We start from the raw sequence: 19,122 nt of genomic DNA, 5'->3' as shown, positions 1-19,122 counted from the left end.
CTCAAAAAGTTAGACACAAAATTATCATATGACCCAGCAATTCTACTCCTAGGTATATGCCCAAAAGAACTGAAGACAGGTAATCAATAACCAAAAGGTGGAAACAACCAAATATGCATTAGCTTATGAATGAGTAAACAAATGTGGTCTGTTTATACAATGGAATATTATTCAGTCATACAAGAGAACAAAGTGCTGATGTATGGTACAAAGTGGATGAACCTGGGGAACATTTTACTAAGTGAAAGAGAGCCAGACACAAAAGGTCACATGTCCCACGATTCTACAAATAGGGAATATCCAGAATAGGTAAATCCATAGCAACTAAAAGCAGATCAGTGGTTACCAGGGCAGGGGAATTGGGAAGCAACTGCTTAACGAGTAGAGGGTTTTCTTTCCTAGGGATAAACATGTTTTGGAACTAGAGAGTGGCAGTGGTTGTACAACATTGTGAATGTTCTACAACGCATTGAATTGTTCAGTGTATAAGGGTTAATTTTATGTTTTGTAAATTTTATGTCATAAAAAAGCACACATACATAAATAGGACCAAAGTGGTGCTGTCTTTGTTCCAGGTGAGAACAAAGGTCATTCCAGGTTTCTTCTGCCACTCACCAGAAACCTTATTGGAGAAAGTTACCCAACGTCCAACCCTTCTGGATCCTGGTTTCCTAATCTGAGAGAAAATGAAATTGGACTAGGTGATTACAAGGATTCCTTTCATTTCAGATTCCTAGGCAAAGAAACTCAACACCCTCCTTTTCTCTCTGTCGCATCCACATTCTTGGAATGACTGCATCTGTACTGCAGATATACACTAGAAGATGGTGCATGTTGTTGTAGTTCAATTACAGGGAAATTAATTTGTTTTAGTTATTAATGTGCAAAGTATTTTAATATTCATTATTAAAATGACAAAAATTAATGAGCAAATAACTAAAACACATGCACTTTAGCAATTAGCTTGCTGCTTGCCACTCTGAGGCTTAGGCTCAGAGCCCATGCACGGCTCCAGCCTGTCTGCACCCCTCCATGTAATCACACACTGTGCTTTTTGCTAGTCACAGTATCTTGGGCTCCTTAGCCAAGTGCAGTGCTGGCAGCCCCAAGTTGATTGGGGGGCCTTTGATTGATTAATAGGTGCCCTTGCCAAGCAGGGATGGTGGCAAGGGATTAAATACCCTTCTGAACTGCCTGCGCTCTGCAACCAAAGTGATCCAGAACAGCTTAAGGTGATCAGTCACTAGCATGTGCTTATAGAGTATTATTCTAATTACAACTAGACTAGTTAGAACTTCCTAAAATTATTAAAATGTTATTTAAACAGTAAGCCAAATTTACCCAGCCCCAGGATTTAAAATCTTAGGTCAACATGTTCATTCTGGAAGGAGAAGATATAATTTTCTGTAGTTTACTCATCACTGCAGGTGTCCATGAGGACAGGACATTGTGAACATCACTGATTCACAAAGTCGCCAAGAGTGAGAGCTGTCTCAATGGCACATAACACATATACCTCCACTACCTGTTACTGCAGATTTCTGGTCCTCTGTCAAGTCCCTCTTAATAATTCCTAGAAGTGTTAGGTGTATCTACAAAGAATCTTCAGCCAAAAAAATATCAGCCATCTCTCAAGGTTTATGGAACATTTCCTCCCTTTTAAATTTTGGTTTCTTCAGAAATATCTACTTCTGAGGTCTGTAACAGTCCCCAAAGCTGCACAAACCGGAAGCCACCGCCTACCTGGGCCCACATTATTAAGTACTTACCAGCTGCTAAGTGCTGGAGGTCCAAGGATGTGGGCTCCTGGCATTTTGGAGCTGCTGGGGAAATTTAGGCAGCTCCTAGAGGCTGTTCAAGTCAAGCCTTTACCCTAGTTGGTGCACCTCCTGCTGAAAGGTCATATCGATGGTGCCAACTCATCACCATCTTGGCAGAGAAACTCCTCTCAATATAACAAGAAGTTTCACTGCAGTTTCCCATTGACTGCTCCTCTTGAACATTCCTCTGCTTCTTTCTGTCACGTAGCAGCCACAGCAGTAGCAGCAGCAGCAACAGCAGCAGCAGCAGCAGCAGCAGCAGCAGCAGCAGCAGCAGCAGCAGCAGCAGCCTCTTCCTATTCTACTTTGTTCCTGGCTTTGACTTTACTCCGTTCCTCCTTCCGTTTCCTCCCCTCAGATGCAGACAGGAGAGGGCTATTAGAAGGTGAATAAAAGTGAAAATGTAGGGGATTGTGTTCAAAAGAATGATGCCTGTAAAACCTGTAATTCTTCTGTTCAACTTGAATAAAAATACTGAGTGCAAACTACTGTAAAATTAAGAATATGGAAATTGCTTTGCATACATTTTATGACTCTTTTTTCTCCCCTGATTTCCATACCTGCTGTTCATTAGGAAGTTAAAGAAGAAAACCCATAAAGCAGTCAGCTTACCTTTGGGTAACTAAAAAATCCTCTAGGTGATGTCTATCCCTCCCATGTAAGTGCCACTTCTTGGGAGACATACCTAAACTGGCTGTTACACCAGCATGTGATTAACTTTGAAGGCAGACTTTCAGGACACCATACTTTTGTAAACTTGAAAGATAAGTTGATTAAAACATCCAGGAAAGCAAAATACGGTTATTTGCAGCGTTCAATCTGGTATGACGCAGCATTTCTCCATTGTGCATACTCCCCTTCACTGAGCACAGAGGGCCTTGAACATAGGGGGTTAGCGATGTTTGATTTTAATAAAAACTGGATTCCTTCTCTGTCTCTCGGTGTCTTGAACCTCCTGACCTGGGTAGAACAGCAGAAGAAAGGGGGATAAGGAAAGGCACGTAAAGCTAGATACAGATCGCTGTTTATATACATACAATTTGTTCCTGGGTTTATTATTTTGTTCAAAAGCCTGTGAGGTGACCAGCTGGAATGTGGCAGTAAACAATGAGGTTAATTTCCCTTGTATTTTCAGAGCTGGGAGTCAAGTTTTCAAGTTTGTTCTTGGATTTTATGCAAAACATAGGCAAATTAATGGCATTCTAAAAATCCCGTCTGTTCACCAGCCCCACCCCTAGTCATTAACAACCGCGGCTGGCGAGTGGTGACCCCCGCAACTGTGACGGGTCGGGGGAAGGGCTGTCCGGAGGCGGTCTAGGGGCGGGGCCTGGGCGGGGCTCGTGACGCGCGGAGTTGGCCGGTTGCCCCGCTGGACCTCAGCCTTTCCCCGCCTGTGGCCGCCGCCGCACCATTGGTTGCTCTGCGTCTCCAAAAGGGGCCCTCCGACTTTTCGCTGGGTTAGTCTGGTGCTGGGTGGTGGAGCTCCCCACAACTCCTGCTGGTCCCTGAACTGGATCCCTCCTTCCCAGAGTTACGAGCAACTTGACCCTCTCCCTGGCGCTGCGGCGGCTCGGGGACCTGGGCAACCGCAGGTAGCTGAGCCCGGGGCCACGCTACCCGCGCCTGGGCTGCGCGCGCGTAGATCTGTCTCTCGGCGCACGCTGGGGGTCCCCGAGCTGGGCTCTGCGGGCGATATGCCCCTGGGACACATCATGAGGCTGGATCTGGAAAAAATCGCCCTGGAGTACATTGTGCCCTGCCTGCATGAGGTCGGCTTCTGTTACCTGGACAACTTCTTGGGCGAGGTGGTGGGCGACTGCGTCCTGGAGCGCGTCAAACAGCTGCACAGCAACGGAGTTCTGCGGGACGGCCAGCTGGCCGGGCCGCGCGCCGGCGTCTCCAAGCGGCACCTGCGGGGCGACCAGATCACGTGGATCGGGGGCAACGAGGAGGGCTGCGAGGCCATCAGCTTTCTCCTGTCCCTCATCGACAGGCTGGTTCTGTACTGCGGGAGCCGGCTGGGCAAATACTACGTCAAGGAGAGGTCCAAGGTAGGACGCGCGCGGGTGCCCCGCCGCTGCTGCAGCCCGCAGGGACCGGAGGTATTCGGAGTCCGTTGTCTGTCGCCTTCGCAGGGCTACGAGCGAATTTTTAGGTTTTAACCAAGAAGCAAAAAAGAAGTCAGTCTGGTTTCCCTATCCCCCCCCCCCCCCGGGAAAATCCGTGCTAAAGGGCTTAGGTGTATAATTATAATGACCTTCTGATAACTTTGAAATAATGGCTTTGCTGGGTGGTACAAACCGGAAAAACTGTGGTTTTTTGGTCTCATTTTTAAGACATGGAGTTTCTCAAAGGTCCGAACTAGAGTTGGAAACATTGCGTATGGCCCGAGACACACGTGAACTCATGATCTTAAATGTCTACTTTAAAGTCAGCGAATACTGCCCTTCATTGATTTCGAGAGGATTCCCATGAACACACTCCAAAAGAATTCTGGAGACAGTTGTGATTTTGCAATGTGGCATTTGGTTTGTGGAGTTTGGCAGGTGTGGAGAGAGTTTGCCCAAAGCTCCTCTTCACTTTCGAGTGCTGCCCTTGGCTTGTTGCACCCAGGACACTTAGATCATCTACTTGATTGTGAAAATTCTCAGCTGGTGCTGAGAATACACCACCACCTATCAGTTGATGGGAAAATCACTCAAAATCACCGGTTATGTGATCAGGAGAGGGTAGTCAGGTACCTCTGGAAAGTGATCATGTTATTGTTCACAGCCAGAAGTGAGTCCCTGGGTGGAAATTTATCTTGGAAACATTTACAGGTAAATTGGTAGAAATATGGGAATGTGTAGTACCACGTACATTACTTTAAACTAATCTAGCTCAGGTTTTTCTGCAAATGATAATCCAGCCAGTTTCCAGTGGCAGTTCTGAAAGTGATTTGCCTTTCTTTTATCACAGACTGGTCAAGGGGCAGTCAGATTATAGAATACTTTTGCTTGAACACAGCAAGGCAAAATTTACTAGCGTGAGAAGGGAGGTAAACATTCACCTATGTACCATTCTTTAACCATATAACTAGTATTTCTCAATATAAGACTGATCCTGTGATAACATATCATTGTTGTCTCATTTTTCCCATAAGCTAAGGGGAACACTCTTAATATAGGGCAAGTGGTGAAGACTGGAAATGTGTAGAAGTGAAGGGTTGGAGTGGGTGAGTGGAGTAGAGGAGAAATAGATTGTTGTATACCTGTCAAGCTAGGAGGACATGAATAGAATATCTGGAAGCATCATAATTAATTGGACACAAAAAATTATTCTTAGAAGAAAATGCTGCTTTCTAACTTTTACTTTGATTTGGAGAAAATTCAGGGTTAGCTGGACCAGTAGAGGATTTCTTTACTCTTCCATTATTTGGGTGGTGAATTAGAAAGCTGTTTGTTTTGAATAGTCTTATTTTTGCATCTTGCCCAACTTTGGGTTGGGGAGGGGAAGGGAATGGCTATCCTCAGTATGGCAGAGGTGCTTGTAACTTCAACTTGGAAGAGCAGATGGCTTCTTATTGGTTTTTAAAACTTTCTTTTAAACTTAGGTGTTAGGAATCCACCCCCTTCCCCCAGCATTCTAGAAACAGAATTTGCTCTGAGGAAGATCAGAATTAATTGGTAGAAAGAGGTCACTAACATATTTACATGTTAAGTATTTTTACTTATTTTTGACCTAATGAACAGTGGTAGGGTTTTAGGCTAGAATTTAATTCCACAAATTGAATGAAAAGCACGGTGTATGTCCAGCCAAGAAAAAAGGTCTATAGATACGATTTTTAAACTATGGATTATCTTCTGGGTAGAAAAATAACTTTTCAGTTAACAGAATGTGACTGTGAATTGAAAAGAGGAAATTCATCTGTTGTTCACATCCATCTGCCTATACCTAGATTTCCTGCTCTCCTTTGGCTGTTTTGGCATGCAGCTCTTTGTTCCTTTCCTTTAGAAAAATCACTTGTAGAATGGGATATTCCCAACAAGTTAGAATCAAATGCAAACCAGGCTTGAGCAAACAATTATAATAGTAAAAATGTTTCAAAAGTTTGATTTGCTTGTGTAAAAAAGTCTTCTTAGTAACGTTGGTGGCCTTGGATCTCCTGTTTGAAGTTCATTATTAAAGTATTGCAGAAACACATTCCATTTCTACATGATTTACAGTTTCACCTTAATTTAACCTTACTTACTTCTCTTCCTTCAGTAAGTACATTACTCTGTGCTGCTTCGCAGAGTAGAGATATAGACTAGTTTCCTGCTTGCATCCTTCAAGGGGGGTTTCAGAAAAACTGATTTTTTAAAAAGTAGAACATGTAAATTTATTTTAAAAGTTTACTTGTAACTTTTTACTATGAAAATTTTCAAACATATATTAATTTAGAGAGCCTAGTATAATGAGCTCCCATCACCCATTTTCAACATTTATCAATACATACATTTATTTTAGACCAGTTATTTTTCAGGTACTTTAAACTTCTTGGGGTTATGGTTATCAATGTATTGATCCTAATTAGATTTTTTTTCCTGAAATTTTAAAGGTCATTAAATAAATAATGCCCTTTATCTCAATGAAGCAATAGCAAAGGCATTGGGAATAAAATAGGAATATATACTAGAATTGAAATGGAAATTGTAGAAGAGTATGGAAAGAAACACTAAAGAGTTCCCCCTCCCTGCCAAGAAAGTTTATTACAGGTCAAAATTTATCTACCTCTACTTTGTTGGAGAAAAGTCCTAGGCTGCTGAATGCTGAAGACTCTCTGGGGAAGTGGTTTCCTAAAGCAGTATGGCGCCCCCTAACTTCAAGCATGATCATTGCTGTCAGGCTATCAAAAGATTCATCTGTTACTTCCTTTTGGAGAATTTAGACCATATCCAAGATAAATATTGCTTATAATGTTATCCTTTTACTTTGGCTGCCTAGAAAATGGCTATTTTCCAGAGAACGTGTCGTTTATAGAACCAGATGTCCTTCTGCTTGAAACATCTCACTCTATAGACTCACTAGTGAGTAACTAATAATAATAACTACCTTTTAATCAGCAGTTTGCTCTGTCTGGCACTGTGCTAATAAGCACTTTACAAATACTGTCTGCCTGACTTAGTCTTCAGAACAACAATTTTCAGCAAATTGAGTGATTAAATCATTTGCTCCAAGGACACAAAGTCAGTGGTAAGAAGCTGTTTATTATAAAAGTTTGGAAAAAACTCATAGACACAGACAATAGCATGGTAATTACCAGGGGAAAGGGGGATGGGAGCAGGAAGAAAGGGTAAAGGGAGGCTAAATGGTGATGGAAGGAGACTTAAGTTGGAGTGGTGAACTCACAATATAATATAATATATAGATGATGGATTATAAAATTGTAGACCTGAAACCTATATAATTTTGTTAACCAGTGTCACCCCCAATAAATTCAGTCAATAAAAATGAAATAAATAAAAGTTAGGGTCTTAGACTGGAGGAGGATACTGACCTTGTAGCCTTAGATAAATTGCTTAATTTTCACTGAGTGTAAAATGAGGGATAATAATACCTGAAGCAGTGGTTCTCAATCTGTGGGTCGCAACTCCGGCGGGGGTCGAACGACCAAAACACAGGGGTCGCCTAAAGCCATTGGAAATACATATTTTATTTAAAAATGTATTGTATAATAAATATGTATTTTCCGATGGCTTTAGGCGACCCCTGTGTTTTGGTCGTTCGACCCCCTCTGGGGTCGCGACCCACAGGTTGAGAACCGCTGACCTAAAGCTTTTCCAGGAGGGAACATTAAATAAGATAATGTACATAAAATTCTTAGCAGAATTCGGAGCCTTCATAAATGCAACGCTGTGAGTAGAAGATGAGGGATTCTAACCGGTTCAGTCTGACTCCAGAATTAGTGTTCTCAACTGATGTTCCTGCTTTCCCTCTTCACTTATTCGGCAAGTGCTCACTCAGTGTGGGGTACTGTGCAGGGTTTGGGGGTACTGAGGTGAGCAGGCATAATCCCTGCCTCATGCGGCTTAACATTCACTTATACTTATACTTTTGAACTGTAAAATCCTCTAGTTTACACTTGATTAATTCTCAAACCTAAAAAAGGAAAAAGACAAACCCTGAACCTTGAAGTGGGTTAGCTAAGTATATACATTTGAGGAAGAAAAGGGAGGGCTGTGCTAATGTTTCCCTACTGTTACTAACGGGGAAAGTATTTGTTAACAAGGTTGGATTCTTGACTAGGGTAGACAGTGGAGTTACGGGGCTTGCATTGTGAATGGGCAGATCAATCCTGCCCTGGAAACAACACAGAGAAGTGATTTAACAGTGGAAAGTTATGAATGAAAGAAAATGTGTTGTAAAGTGGTGGGTTTGTTCCTGTGCTGTTTAGCAATAACAGTTTGGCCCACCCTTTTCATGTGATGTCAGGAGTATCCATTACTCAGTGGAGCTCTACATGGTTGCAAACTGCTGTAAGCAGAAATGGGATAATGTATTTTGAAGACCAGGATCTCTCTGAGGACCGAAGTGCAGGCAATGCAGTCATGGTTCACAGAAGACTGGAGCCATGAACTACAAACCATCAACACCAACCACATCTTGTGCGTTAGTTCTTTTCTCTGGTGCTCTATGGCAGGGGTAGTCAACCTTTTTATACCTACTGCCCACTTTTGTATCTCTGTTAATAGTAAAATTTTCTAACTGCCCACCGGTTCCACAGTAATGATGATTTATAAAGTAGGGAAGTAACTTTACTTTATAAAATTTATAAAGCAGAGTTACAGCAAGTTAAAGCATATAATAATAATTACTTACCAAGTACTTTATGTTGGATTTTCGCTAAGTTTGGCAGAATAAATCTTTATAAAACAACTTACTATAGTTAAATCTATCTTTTTATTTATACTTTGGTTGCTCTGCTACCGCCCACCATGAAAGCTGGAACGCCCACTAGTGGGCGGGAGGGGCCAGGTTGACCAGCACTGCTCTATGGAACTCCATCTTTGCTTCTCTGCAGGTGCCCTTCATTCTTTCTCTTTCTACTTTCCATCTATCTTTTTCTGCGTTTCCAAACTCATGGCTCGAAATGGCTGCCCCACAGTGGCCACCTCGGCTTCAGTTTGAGATCTATAGATACTTGACCATCATTCTAGAATATCCTTCTCATTCCTTTGGAGAAAGTCTGATGGTCTTGCCTTGGCTCAGGTGAGCCATCAGCCTTTTCTGGGAGTGGTTAGTGGGGCACGGGGAGTTATGTTGCAAGTATGGCTGCCAGGACCCAGGAGAGGTGCAGTTTTTTGGAGCTTGGGGTTTGAGGACTAGATATCACCACTGGTGTCTCTGCAATTAAAATCTTTAAAATTTATCTGTGATGAGGTATTTTAGAGGGAGGATGCACCGAGTTTGAAACACTGGAACATTTTTCTGTAAGGATATGCGGGATTCCTATACAAACTTTTGTATTTAAAAATAATTTAGCTCTTAGAGGAAGGAAATTAATCCAAGGAAATAATTTACAGAATACAGCCTCAGTGACAGTGAAGCAAGTTTCTCCACTGGCTGGTTTTCATAGTATTTTTTGTATCTTTTGTTGAATTATTTTGGTAACAAAGAAAAGAGGTAGGTGTGGTATATGTATGAATGTGTACTTTATAATTTCTTTTGTTCAGTTTTGGGCCACCGGCTACACAAGCACAACTTTATCTGCTTGCAATGAAGTCAGAACTCAAGGGGTATCAATTTAATTTATTCATTGACAAATAGTTAAATGTCTTGTGCTGTGGTAGGCCTGTAAGTGGGTAGGAGAAGGGAGATGAAAAGTGATTATAAAATCACCTAAAGAAGCTGAAGTTGAGTGGTCTGACATAGTTGTCACCAACTTTGCTTTCCCTTTTTTCTGGTTAAACAGTCTACTTTTACACTGGATTAATCATTTTTGTTTTTCTTCTTTGAGCTTCATCCAATTTCTCTATTTAAAATTAAGTGATCAAAATAAGTGACCAAAGCTATCTAGAACTTTAATGATACAGGTTTTTAGAGCTAGAAGGGTATCAGAAATCACCTCTATTTCATCTTTCAGCAGTTTTTATAGTTGCAGAAAAGGGGGTTAGGGTGGGCCCTGGGCTGAGCAGAGGTGCTCGAAGAGAGGGGGGTAGCCTGGCTGGGATCAACCCTTAAGTCAGGTGGTCTGCAAGACAGGCCGGTAGGTTCCTTCAGCTGCATCAGCGTATTATTTGGGCATTTCAAATACAATTCTCACTTAAAACTGACAAACACATTCTCATGGAATCATGTAAGCCTATCTGTGAATTCAACTTTTGGGCATCATGAATTGTTTTTCTTCTCTGACCACACTCAGCCCAAAGCAAATTTTTAAATTCTTTCCCAATTCCTTACTCTGGCTAGAAAAATTTCAGATTTTATATAAAAAAACAACAGCCTACATGTTACAGCTCCATTCTGAAAGCACCATGTATGAAAGACTACTCTGATGAAGATTTAAGGTGGGGGTGACGTTTACGCCTCATGAGCAGAGCACCTCTGAGAAGCATCTCTAAGTCTCCCGGCATCATGCATCTCATTGAAAAGCTCAGAGGACACCTTGCCTGTGGGTTGTGTTTGCTTAGTTTGGCAAGACCTCTCTGCTTTTGACTCATTTCAGCTAAATTAAGTGACATTTTGACCTGTGTCAATTGAATAGTAAGGACCAGCTTGCAGGTTCACACTATAGAAAAGGTTATTAATTCTTTGTTAATTATTACAGCAACAGACTGGATAATTCCTTTGTAGCAGCACTTTCTAGCTGTTAATTAATATTGCTCTAAGAGGTGTGTGTCATTTTTCCATAGAATTTGTCAAACATACATGTTCTGACGGTAATGATAGTTTAGATGTATTCCACTGGGCATCTACGGGGGTGGGGAGTGCCCAGTGGGTACCTGAATCCAGAGGCACTGGAATTGTAAATGCAACAGACAAATCATTTGATGATGCCAGACTAAGGAACACTGCTTGGGCAGATTGCCAGGAGCCGTTGATTTGGCTCAGATTCAGTTATGTGTCCATTTGCCAAGCAAGATTAGTTAGCTTGGTTCATTATACAAAGAATTGATACTCTGTTTCCCTTGATTATTTTGATCTTAAACCAATATGAAATTTATTTGAATTTTGTATCTTCTTTGGATATTGGGATTTGCGGATGAGTTCCTTGTTTTGTTTTTGGTGAGCTGGTAGTGACTAAGTGTTATATTTTTCACCCCTTGCCCCAACTCAGTCCTTGCCTTACAGACATACGGATTTGCAGTTGTCTAATGCGTTCAGCTCTCATGTTGGAGTCATTCTTTATCTACTTCCTGGGAGTCCTCCATGTTCAGTACACTGTCAGCATCTCCTTATTAAGACAAGTCGATATTTGTTGGTTCTTTAGGAGATACAATCATTAATGTTTCTCAATTTCTGGAGTAAATGTACCTCTCTCACATTATATATTGCTTTCCTTCCAAAATGAGGCCAAAATACTGATATCATATAAAATAATTTAAAAATACAAAGAATCAAATACGATAGTAGTCTTGATCATTTGCCAGTGGGAAGAAGACAAAATGAACAACTCAGTTTCAGGTGTCAGTGACATTTATTTTTGGTTTTCTAGGGGAACCTGAAGTTGTTCTGAAATATTCAGGTTAATAATTCCTGAGTATTGCTTGGAGTAGTGAAGATACACCATTTTAAATAGTCTGAACATCTTTCGGAGCTTGCTCTGTGTTCTCCAGACACCTGTGAATCTGCCTGTGCCCCTCCCTCCTTTCCCATTCCATTTCTACTCCCCTGTTTCGTCAGACCTGAGGGACTCTTACTCAGAAATCTCAATACCCCACGAAATTCACAGTGAGTCTTTGTTTTAGATGGCTAAATTTTCCCTATTCATATTGTTCTGTAGGTTAATTTGAGTGATTGGGGATAGATAAAGAAAACCTTCTTAAAACCCAAAATATTGAATATTGATGCAGAAACAATATTGAGGCAATATTACTGGTCAAAGTTTGGCCTGTTTTCTTCTAGTTTGGCTTTCTTTTGTCTGCTTGCTTGTTTTTTAGGTTCACTGCGGAACCTCGAGTTTTGTGTTTATTTTTAAAACTAAATTTTGTTTTGCTTTCATAGTAGAAATCCTTGAGGAGGAAAGTATTTTAAAGACTTAGCTTAACCATAAATCACCTGCCTCTTATTTTTGTCCTCCCTGTAATCCATTTTAAGTTGCTTTTGTCAGTGTGTACCATGCTTTACCCTCCCCCCCCTCGGGCTCCACTCCCATTGTCTACTGTACACGCTGTGAACCATTTAAGGCCTTCCACACCTGACCCCACCTGACCCCACCGGACCCCACTGACCCCACTGACTTTTCTACACTTAATCTCCTGCTCACTGCCTGCCTTCTCGCCCAGTCCCTGAAGTGCTGGGAACTGGTTTGCCAGGCATACTCAGCTTCCCCATTGTTTTCTACTCTTCAGAAGCCCTCTCTGCCCTCTCTGTGAGTCTTCCCTCCTGCTCCCTAGAACTTGGTGGAGGCTCCATCCAGGCTGCCCCAGCACATTTATGTTCTTTGGCTGCTTACCCCAACCCCATATTTACTTAAAAATTCCTTTAAGGCAGAGATCATTAAGCTTAATATATACTTTTAGTGCCTTGAACAGTTCTTTGCAATTCATAGGTGTGTGTTGACTTAATTTCATCTTCAAAAGGAACTTTGATTTCAAAGGATGTCAGGATGTCAAAAAAAAAAAAAGGTTTAGTGACATGGTCCTTAATTTGATGTCAGAGTGTTTAAATATTTTATTATATTAACATGCTATGAGGGACTGTCTTAAAGGAGGGGCTTTGGCTTTGTACGGTTTTTTTCTCAGTTTTGGAATTCTGTGCTTGGCTCTGGAAAGTCACACCTGGATCGTGGCAGCTCACTCGTGAGGGTGGAGTCTGGCTTTTGGTCCTAGCACAGCCGCGGAAAGTGGCATCTCAGGAGGACCTCAGTTTCCACTTTAGGAATGAGTTTGATTTTTATGTTTATATTTTAACTTAATTTAGTCAGTACCTACTAATGTACCTAGGATGGACATTTTCCATTTTATTTCATCTCACTGTGATTTTGGGCAAATTAGTTCTCTGAGTCTGATTTTTATAATGTGGATACAATAATAATAAATATCTTCTTCTAGGATTATAAGGAATTAAATGAAAAATGAGACTGAATTTTCATCTGAAAAGGCAAATAGTGAAGAGTGCCTCTCATTGGGTTTTTGTTTTTTTCTTTAACAGGGACAGAGAGAGAGTCAGAGAGAGGAATAGACAGACAGGAATGGAGAGAGATGAGAAGCATCAATCATTAGTTTTTCGTTGCAACACCTTAGTTGTTCATTGATTGCTTTCTCATATGTGCCTTGACCGCAGGCCTTCAGCAGACCGAGTAACCCCTTGCTTGAGCCAGTGACCTTGGGTCCAAGCTGGTGAGCTTTTGCTCAAACCAGATGAGCCCGCGCTCAAGCTGGCGACCTCGGTGTCTCGAACCTGGGTCCTTCTGCATCCCAGTCCAACGCTCTATCCACTGCACCTGGGTTTTTGAAAAGAGCTGCTTCTACTCACACCCCAGGGAGGATTAGTGACGTGACAGTAATCCTCAGCAATGCCAGGGAGTTGCAGTGGGGATGCTTCCTGCCAGTTTTCCTAACCACACTGCCTAGGAATTCCTCTGGCTTCCTGCTCTACCCACCACCTCCTGTTCCCCAAATTAACAGTGCAGTTGACTCATTCCCCTTTGCATTCTATCAGTTAGGGGGAGGCACTGCCCCAGAACTCTTGGTTTTGCCACAAAATAGCACGGTTCTCAAAGTTTGGTTGTTGGCATCCCCTGGAAACTTGCTGTCAATGTACGTTCTGGAACTTCTCCCCAAACCCAGTGACACAGAAACTCACAAGTCCTCCGCTGATGCCCATCCATGAGAACATCTGAGAACCGCGGCGTAAATGGATAAGAGGAGGCCCAAGTGGGTATGGTGCTGCGCCTTCCTATGATTTCTCTGTGACAGAGAAAATCAGAGATCAGTCTTGATCAGACCTGAGCTTATCCATTGCTGAAACTAAGAAAATGTATGTGATTTCAGTTTATTTGGGATTTTTTTAAGAAAAAAACCCCACCACACATTAACAGATTATACAGATACACACACATGCAACTTTTTCTGTTTTTGTACCAATAAAGTTAATTCTCCAGAACCAGAACTGGAGTGAAACTTGGAACTGATTCTCTCTGTTGTGTAGAATGGAGGGGTAAGTCTTTGCTGGTGACTGCGGGGGCTCCTCGCGGGTGCTGACAGCCCTGCACCGTGCGCAGGCCGAGGGCACTGGGCAGACCGAGGGAGAATCATAGTGATTCTGGACGAGCACAAACTGGGAAACAGTGTCTTGTGAGCTTCTGGTATGTGCTAGCTGGGGGCACCACACAGAAGCCCAAGCTGGTTTCTGGCCCTCTTGGGTAAGACCGCCTCCTGAGGGGTGCCACAAAACTGAGGAGAGACAGAGAGAGAGAGAGAGAGAGAGAGAGAGCTGACAAATGACTCAAAGGCTAGAGGTTGGAAGGTAGCCATCACTTGCCTTTTCTCACTTGTGCATGGAGAACTTGGATTTCCCAGTTAAAGATTTCAGGCTGTGTTTGGAAAGCCACAAGAATTATCTGCAGATCTTTGCTGCATTATTTTGGAGTGGAAGGAAGACAATCTCAGTCATGGTCATTCTGAAAATAGTAGCACCTGTTTTGAGTTACCAATTTTTACCTGATTCTTTTAGAAGCAGTGTTTAGTGGTGAAAAGACCATGCTTACGTCTATAATGTCCCCTAAGTTACTTTCTGTGTCTGACTCTCAGTTTCTATGTTTGTAAAATGGGGCTTATATCTCTCATGGAGGAACATGGGGGCAGTTAAATCAACCATCCCTGCCCCCAGACTCAGAGGCAGACGTGCTTTAATTTCTAGCCCCCTTACTGCTCCCCAAAATGTTTTACACATTTCTCTGAAAAGAGCTTTTTATTTTCCTCCCCTCTAAGAGGTCTTCTGTCTCACCCCTCCTGTAAGCCACAGTGGGTCTGTATCCATTGTATTCTAATTAACTGAATTTTAGAAAGTTCTGTACTTAGTGAGTGCTAATTAATGTGGTAGTAGAGAGCTAAGATGTCTCCTAAACAAGTTTTGCACCTGAGTGAGGAAAATTGATCTCATCTCTTGTCTTCCCAAGGGAAATACATTTTCATATTTCCTTTAAAATTGTTTCTTCATTGGTCATTTAGCTTCTGACTTTGAAACAAGTCTGAAAACCTTGGCCGGTGTTGACCTGAGGTAATAAGGAAAGCTCCTGGAGAGGCTACCTTCTCAGAGAAGCTGGTGAAGCGGAGTGGCCTGGGGGTGAGACTTGAGCTGACTTTGGACCAATTGCATTTGGAGCAGCGCTGGGCCCCACAGGGGCTATGGAGAGTGTGGCGGAATCGAGCCCACCCTACAGTGTGAGCCACTGAAGCAAGAACAGCTCACACAGCTTGTGCTTTGCCACAGGACTGAGTCAATTTTCTTTACTCCTTGCTTTAGTTACCCCCCCTCCGCCAACATTCTCCCCCATCAGCATTCTCCCCCACCAAGCTTTTAGTTCATAGATGCAATTCCAAGCATGCTTAGTTTCCATATTTTTGTTATTTTTTGCATTTTGTGACTTTCCTATCATTATGGAAATAATTATAGGCCAGAGTGAGAGGGAGTCAAATATTTCAAATAGAACTGAAGATCTTAGTTCCCTCAGAAGTGGGATGGACGCGAGCGAAGCTGCCCCCGTAGAGCGGGACTCCCACTCTGCAGTTCTGACTGCGTTCGGGAAGACAAGTTGCCTAATTTCCTTCGGCCTCGGTTTCCTCACCTGTAAAATAGAGGCAGTAATGGCTTCTCCCACATGGGGTTACAGTGAAGATAATGATAATGTTTGGGAAGCACAGAGTCAGTATCAGGCACGTAGTGAGCACTATACAAATGTTTGTTCAGTGAGTAAATGTGCCCACTGAGTTTTGTGAGTCCTACTTCTGACTGACTCGCTGTGTGCCGGCTCTTTCATTCAGCACACACCTCTTTCCACGTGCTGAAGTGCAAATGTAAATAAAGAACTGGTTTTGTAGACAGTTCTTTACCTTTATTTTTTCCAGCATCACTGCAGTTCCTGAGTTAATACTCAGAATTCACTGGGAACTGCAGGAATAGTGTTTAACTAGTGTCTCTTAAAAACATGGCCTCCAAGCATTTTTCAGGACATGTTTTGATTGGTAACTACATTTTTTTGTAGATGCCCCGTTAATAAAATCTTGTCTTCCAAAAAAAAAAAAAAAAAAAATCTTGTCTTCCCATTTGTATTTAAGTTATCATAGATTCCCTAGTATTTTGGGATTTTTTCAGACGAGAATTGAAAGACAACCATATTCTGACACTCCTACAGTCACAAACATTCCTTTTTTCTATTACACTTGGAGCCTTAGAGAGCTACAGGTAAAGTTTTATTTTTCAGATAAGGCTGTTTCTCATATCAAAGGAAGTTAAATATTACAACTCCCTACCCCTCTGTAGCCTTAAGAATTACTTCTGAATTTTTTTTTCTATAGAAATAAGATAACTTCTAGGTGTATACGATAACGTCCAGGGCTAATGACTTCTGCTGAGAAGTGAGCAGTGACTCATGCACATGACTCTGCTCACACTTACCCTGTAACCAGGAAGGTAAATGAAACGAGATGTGTAGAGCGCCACCCTAAAGTGCCACCTGGCTACATGTTTCCTCAGGAAATGGCAGCTGTAATGATTTGGGGAAAGGTGTCAGAATGAGTGTGGTTAAATGCCATTCTCTATGTCCTTAACCCTGAGCCTGGCTGACTTTTACTGATTTCATAATGGCAAGGAAGCCCTTATTCAAAACACTGCTCTGGTGACTGGGGTAGTGACAGGGGAGGGGAGGGTGCTCTGCTGTGCTGTTCCCTCTGTGGTCCCCGGCAGTGTGCTCGGCTGTGGGCTGGCTGCCACCCTCACGCAGCGCACGTAGCCCTGTCACTCAGCCGTCACCAGCTGGCCCAGAGCCAGGCCACCACGGGAAGGGCTGCCTTCCCAAACCCAAGCAGCCTGTATTGATATGTGGATGTTCCCAGGCCTGTTTACTGTGCTTAATTGCAGAGCTGGGCTGAATCCCCTCCAAGGGGAGGAATTAACCACAATTCAGGGAGGAATAACAACAGTCTGAAATGCCTGGCCTCCAGCTTCAGTAGCTTCTTCGGAAGGGTGATTCATTTAAGTTCATGCACAAATCTTGATCCAGAACAGTCAGACTTTACAGGCCTGTGAATCCTCTGTAATTTCTGGGGGCGGGGGTGGGAGCCCAGCTCTCTAATGTAAGACTTTCATGGCACCGAGCTGCAAGAACTAAATAGAAGGTTCCAAGTCTTGGTAATTGTTGATGGTTGTTTGGATGATCCTGAGTCTAGGACCGAGTTCATAGTGGAGTAAAACCAGGACACAGATGAGACCTACCTGAGGACAGGTTTTCAAGTGCGGATGGTGCACTCTCTGCTCAGGGTGCCCTCTCCTGACCAGGAGGAGCTGGCAGACCCCCTTCACCAGAGCCACTGCTCACCTCACCAGAGCTGAGGGGTTTTGGGAGCTCTGCTGAGACTGGTGGGGCCTTTGATTCTAGGAGAAACTGGAGAAGATTCTCCTGGTTGTAGAACCAGAGAATGTGTCAGTGGCTTTGGAAGCCCTGTGTGTTTTCTCACTGGCCAGTGCGAGACTGGAATAAAGAAATGGCCCACCATTTTTTGGCTCCACTCTTCCTTTACTGTCTGCCCAAATCCGGTGAGAACCTACATGTGAATGGCAGTGATGGCGGTGGCCCTGGCCATACAGTTTGGAAGGGGGAGGTGGTGACCAGACCCAGCTCATGTTGTTGCTCACCAAAGTGTATTTCCTAGTTCCTCATCATTTCGTTACGTTAGTCTTTAACTGGAGGCACTGGGAGGGAGGAAAGAGCTAGGCTTACTTTTAACCAACACGATAGATGACAAACAAGATGTCAAGACAACAGTGACAGTTTGCACAAAGTTCCCTGCTTTTTTCTCTGAAGTACCTGCATTATCTACCACTAATTTCTAGATGGAGTTAGAATGAATAGATACAAATTCTAAAGCACTTTTTAAGCTTACGTGTTATTCATCGTCACACTGAGAGCCTACTTTTTTGTTCAACTTCACATAAAGGTGGGGACTGGCAGCAATGTGAACTTCGTTTAATGACATTTTCTCAAAACCCTTGGAGGAAGCTTTGCACAGTTTTCATCTTGTGAAGATGCCTTGTGAATCTTGTACTGTCATAGTTTAATTGAAGTGACAACAGTGGGTGTCCCTGAAGAGCGCACACTCGTGGACAGGGAGATGAGGAAAGGCTAAAGTAGCAATACCAGTTTGCCTTCAGTGGCCTCTGTATCTCAGTTACTTGCCCTTGTAGAGGATTTTTGGTTTTCTTCTCTCACTCCTTGTTACAGCCAAACAGAAAATAATGGAAAGGGACATTTTGGCTTAATTTATCTTTAGATTTTATTTTCTTTTTTAGGTGAGAGGAGGGGCATCAGTGAGGCAGACTCCAGCATGTGCCCTGACAGGGATCCAGCTGGCAACCCTGTCTAGGACCGATGCTTGAGTAATGGGCTATTTTTAGCACCGGAGGCTGATGTACTTCAACTGAGCTATCCTCAGCGCCTGCTCCAACCAATCGAGCCACTGGCTATGGGAGGAGAAGAGGAAGAGAAGGGGGAGAAGGAGAGGTAGAAAAGCAGATGGTCACTTCTCTTGTGTGCCCTGACTGGGAATCAAACCCAGGATGTCCATATACTGGGCCAATATGTTAGCCACTGGCCAGGGCCTATCCTTAGATTTTTTATTTTTGTGTGTTTTAGAGAGCAAAACTTGCAAAGCCCATCCTCTTCCAGGTTTTCATTAAACTCCAGCCTTTCCTGTGGTATGCCTGCATATAGCTCTTTGAATACTTAAAGATTTTTTTTTTTGTATTTTTCTGAAGCTGGAAACGGGGAGAGACAGTCAGACAGACTCCCGCATGCGCCCGACCGGGATCCACCCAGCACACCCACCAGGGGCGACGCTCTGCCCACCAGGGGGCGATGCTCTGCCCCTCCGGGGCATCGCTCTGTTGCAACCAGAGCCAC

The 19,122-nt window shown here is 43.0% G+C and overlaps 1 protein-coding gene across 1 annotated transcript in view; it reads left to right on the top strand.

Moving 5' to 3' along the window:
- The first annotated feature begins 3,201 nt into the window (after positions 1 to 3,201).
- The window catches only part of EGLN3 (egl-9 family hypoxia inducible factor 3), a 29,865-nt gene continuing 13,944 nt past the window's right edge, over positions 3,202 to 19,122 (top strand). The window contains exon 1 of the mRNA XM_066341826.1: positions 3,202 to 3,871. Within this exon, the coding sequence (XP_066197923.1) occupies positions 3,515 to 3,871 (357 nt within the window). The 5' untranslated portion in view covers positions 3,202 to 3,514. The remainder of the gene's footprint in view (positions 3,872 to 19,122) is intronic.

This window comes from Saccopteryx leptura, chromosome 6, assembly GCF_036850995.1.
Source record: "Saccopteryx leptura isolate mSacLep1 chromosome 6, mSacLep1_pri_phased_curated, whole genome shotgun sequence".
NCBI lineage: Eukaryota > Metazoa > Chordata > Mammalia > Chiroptera > Emballonuridae > Saccopteryx > Saccopteryx leptura.
This window is presented reverse-complemented; position numbering and strand designations above follow the sequence as displayed.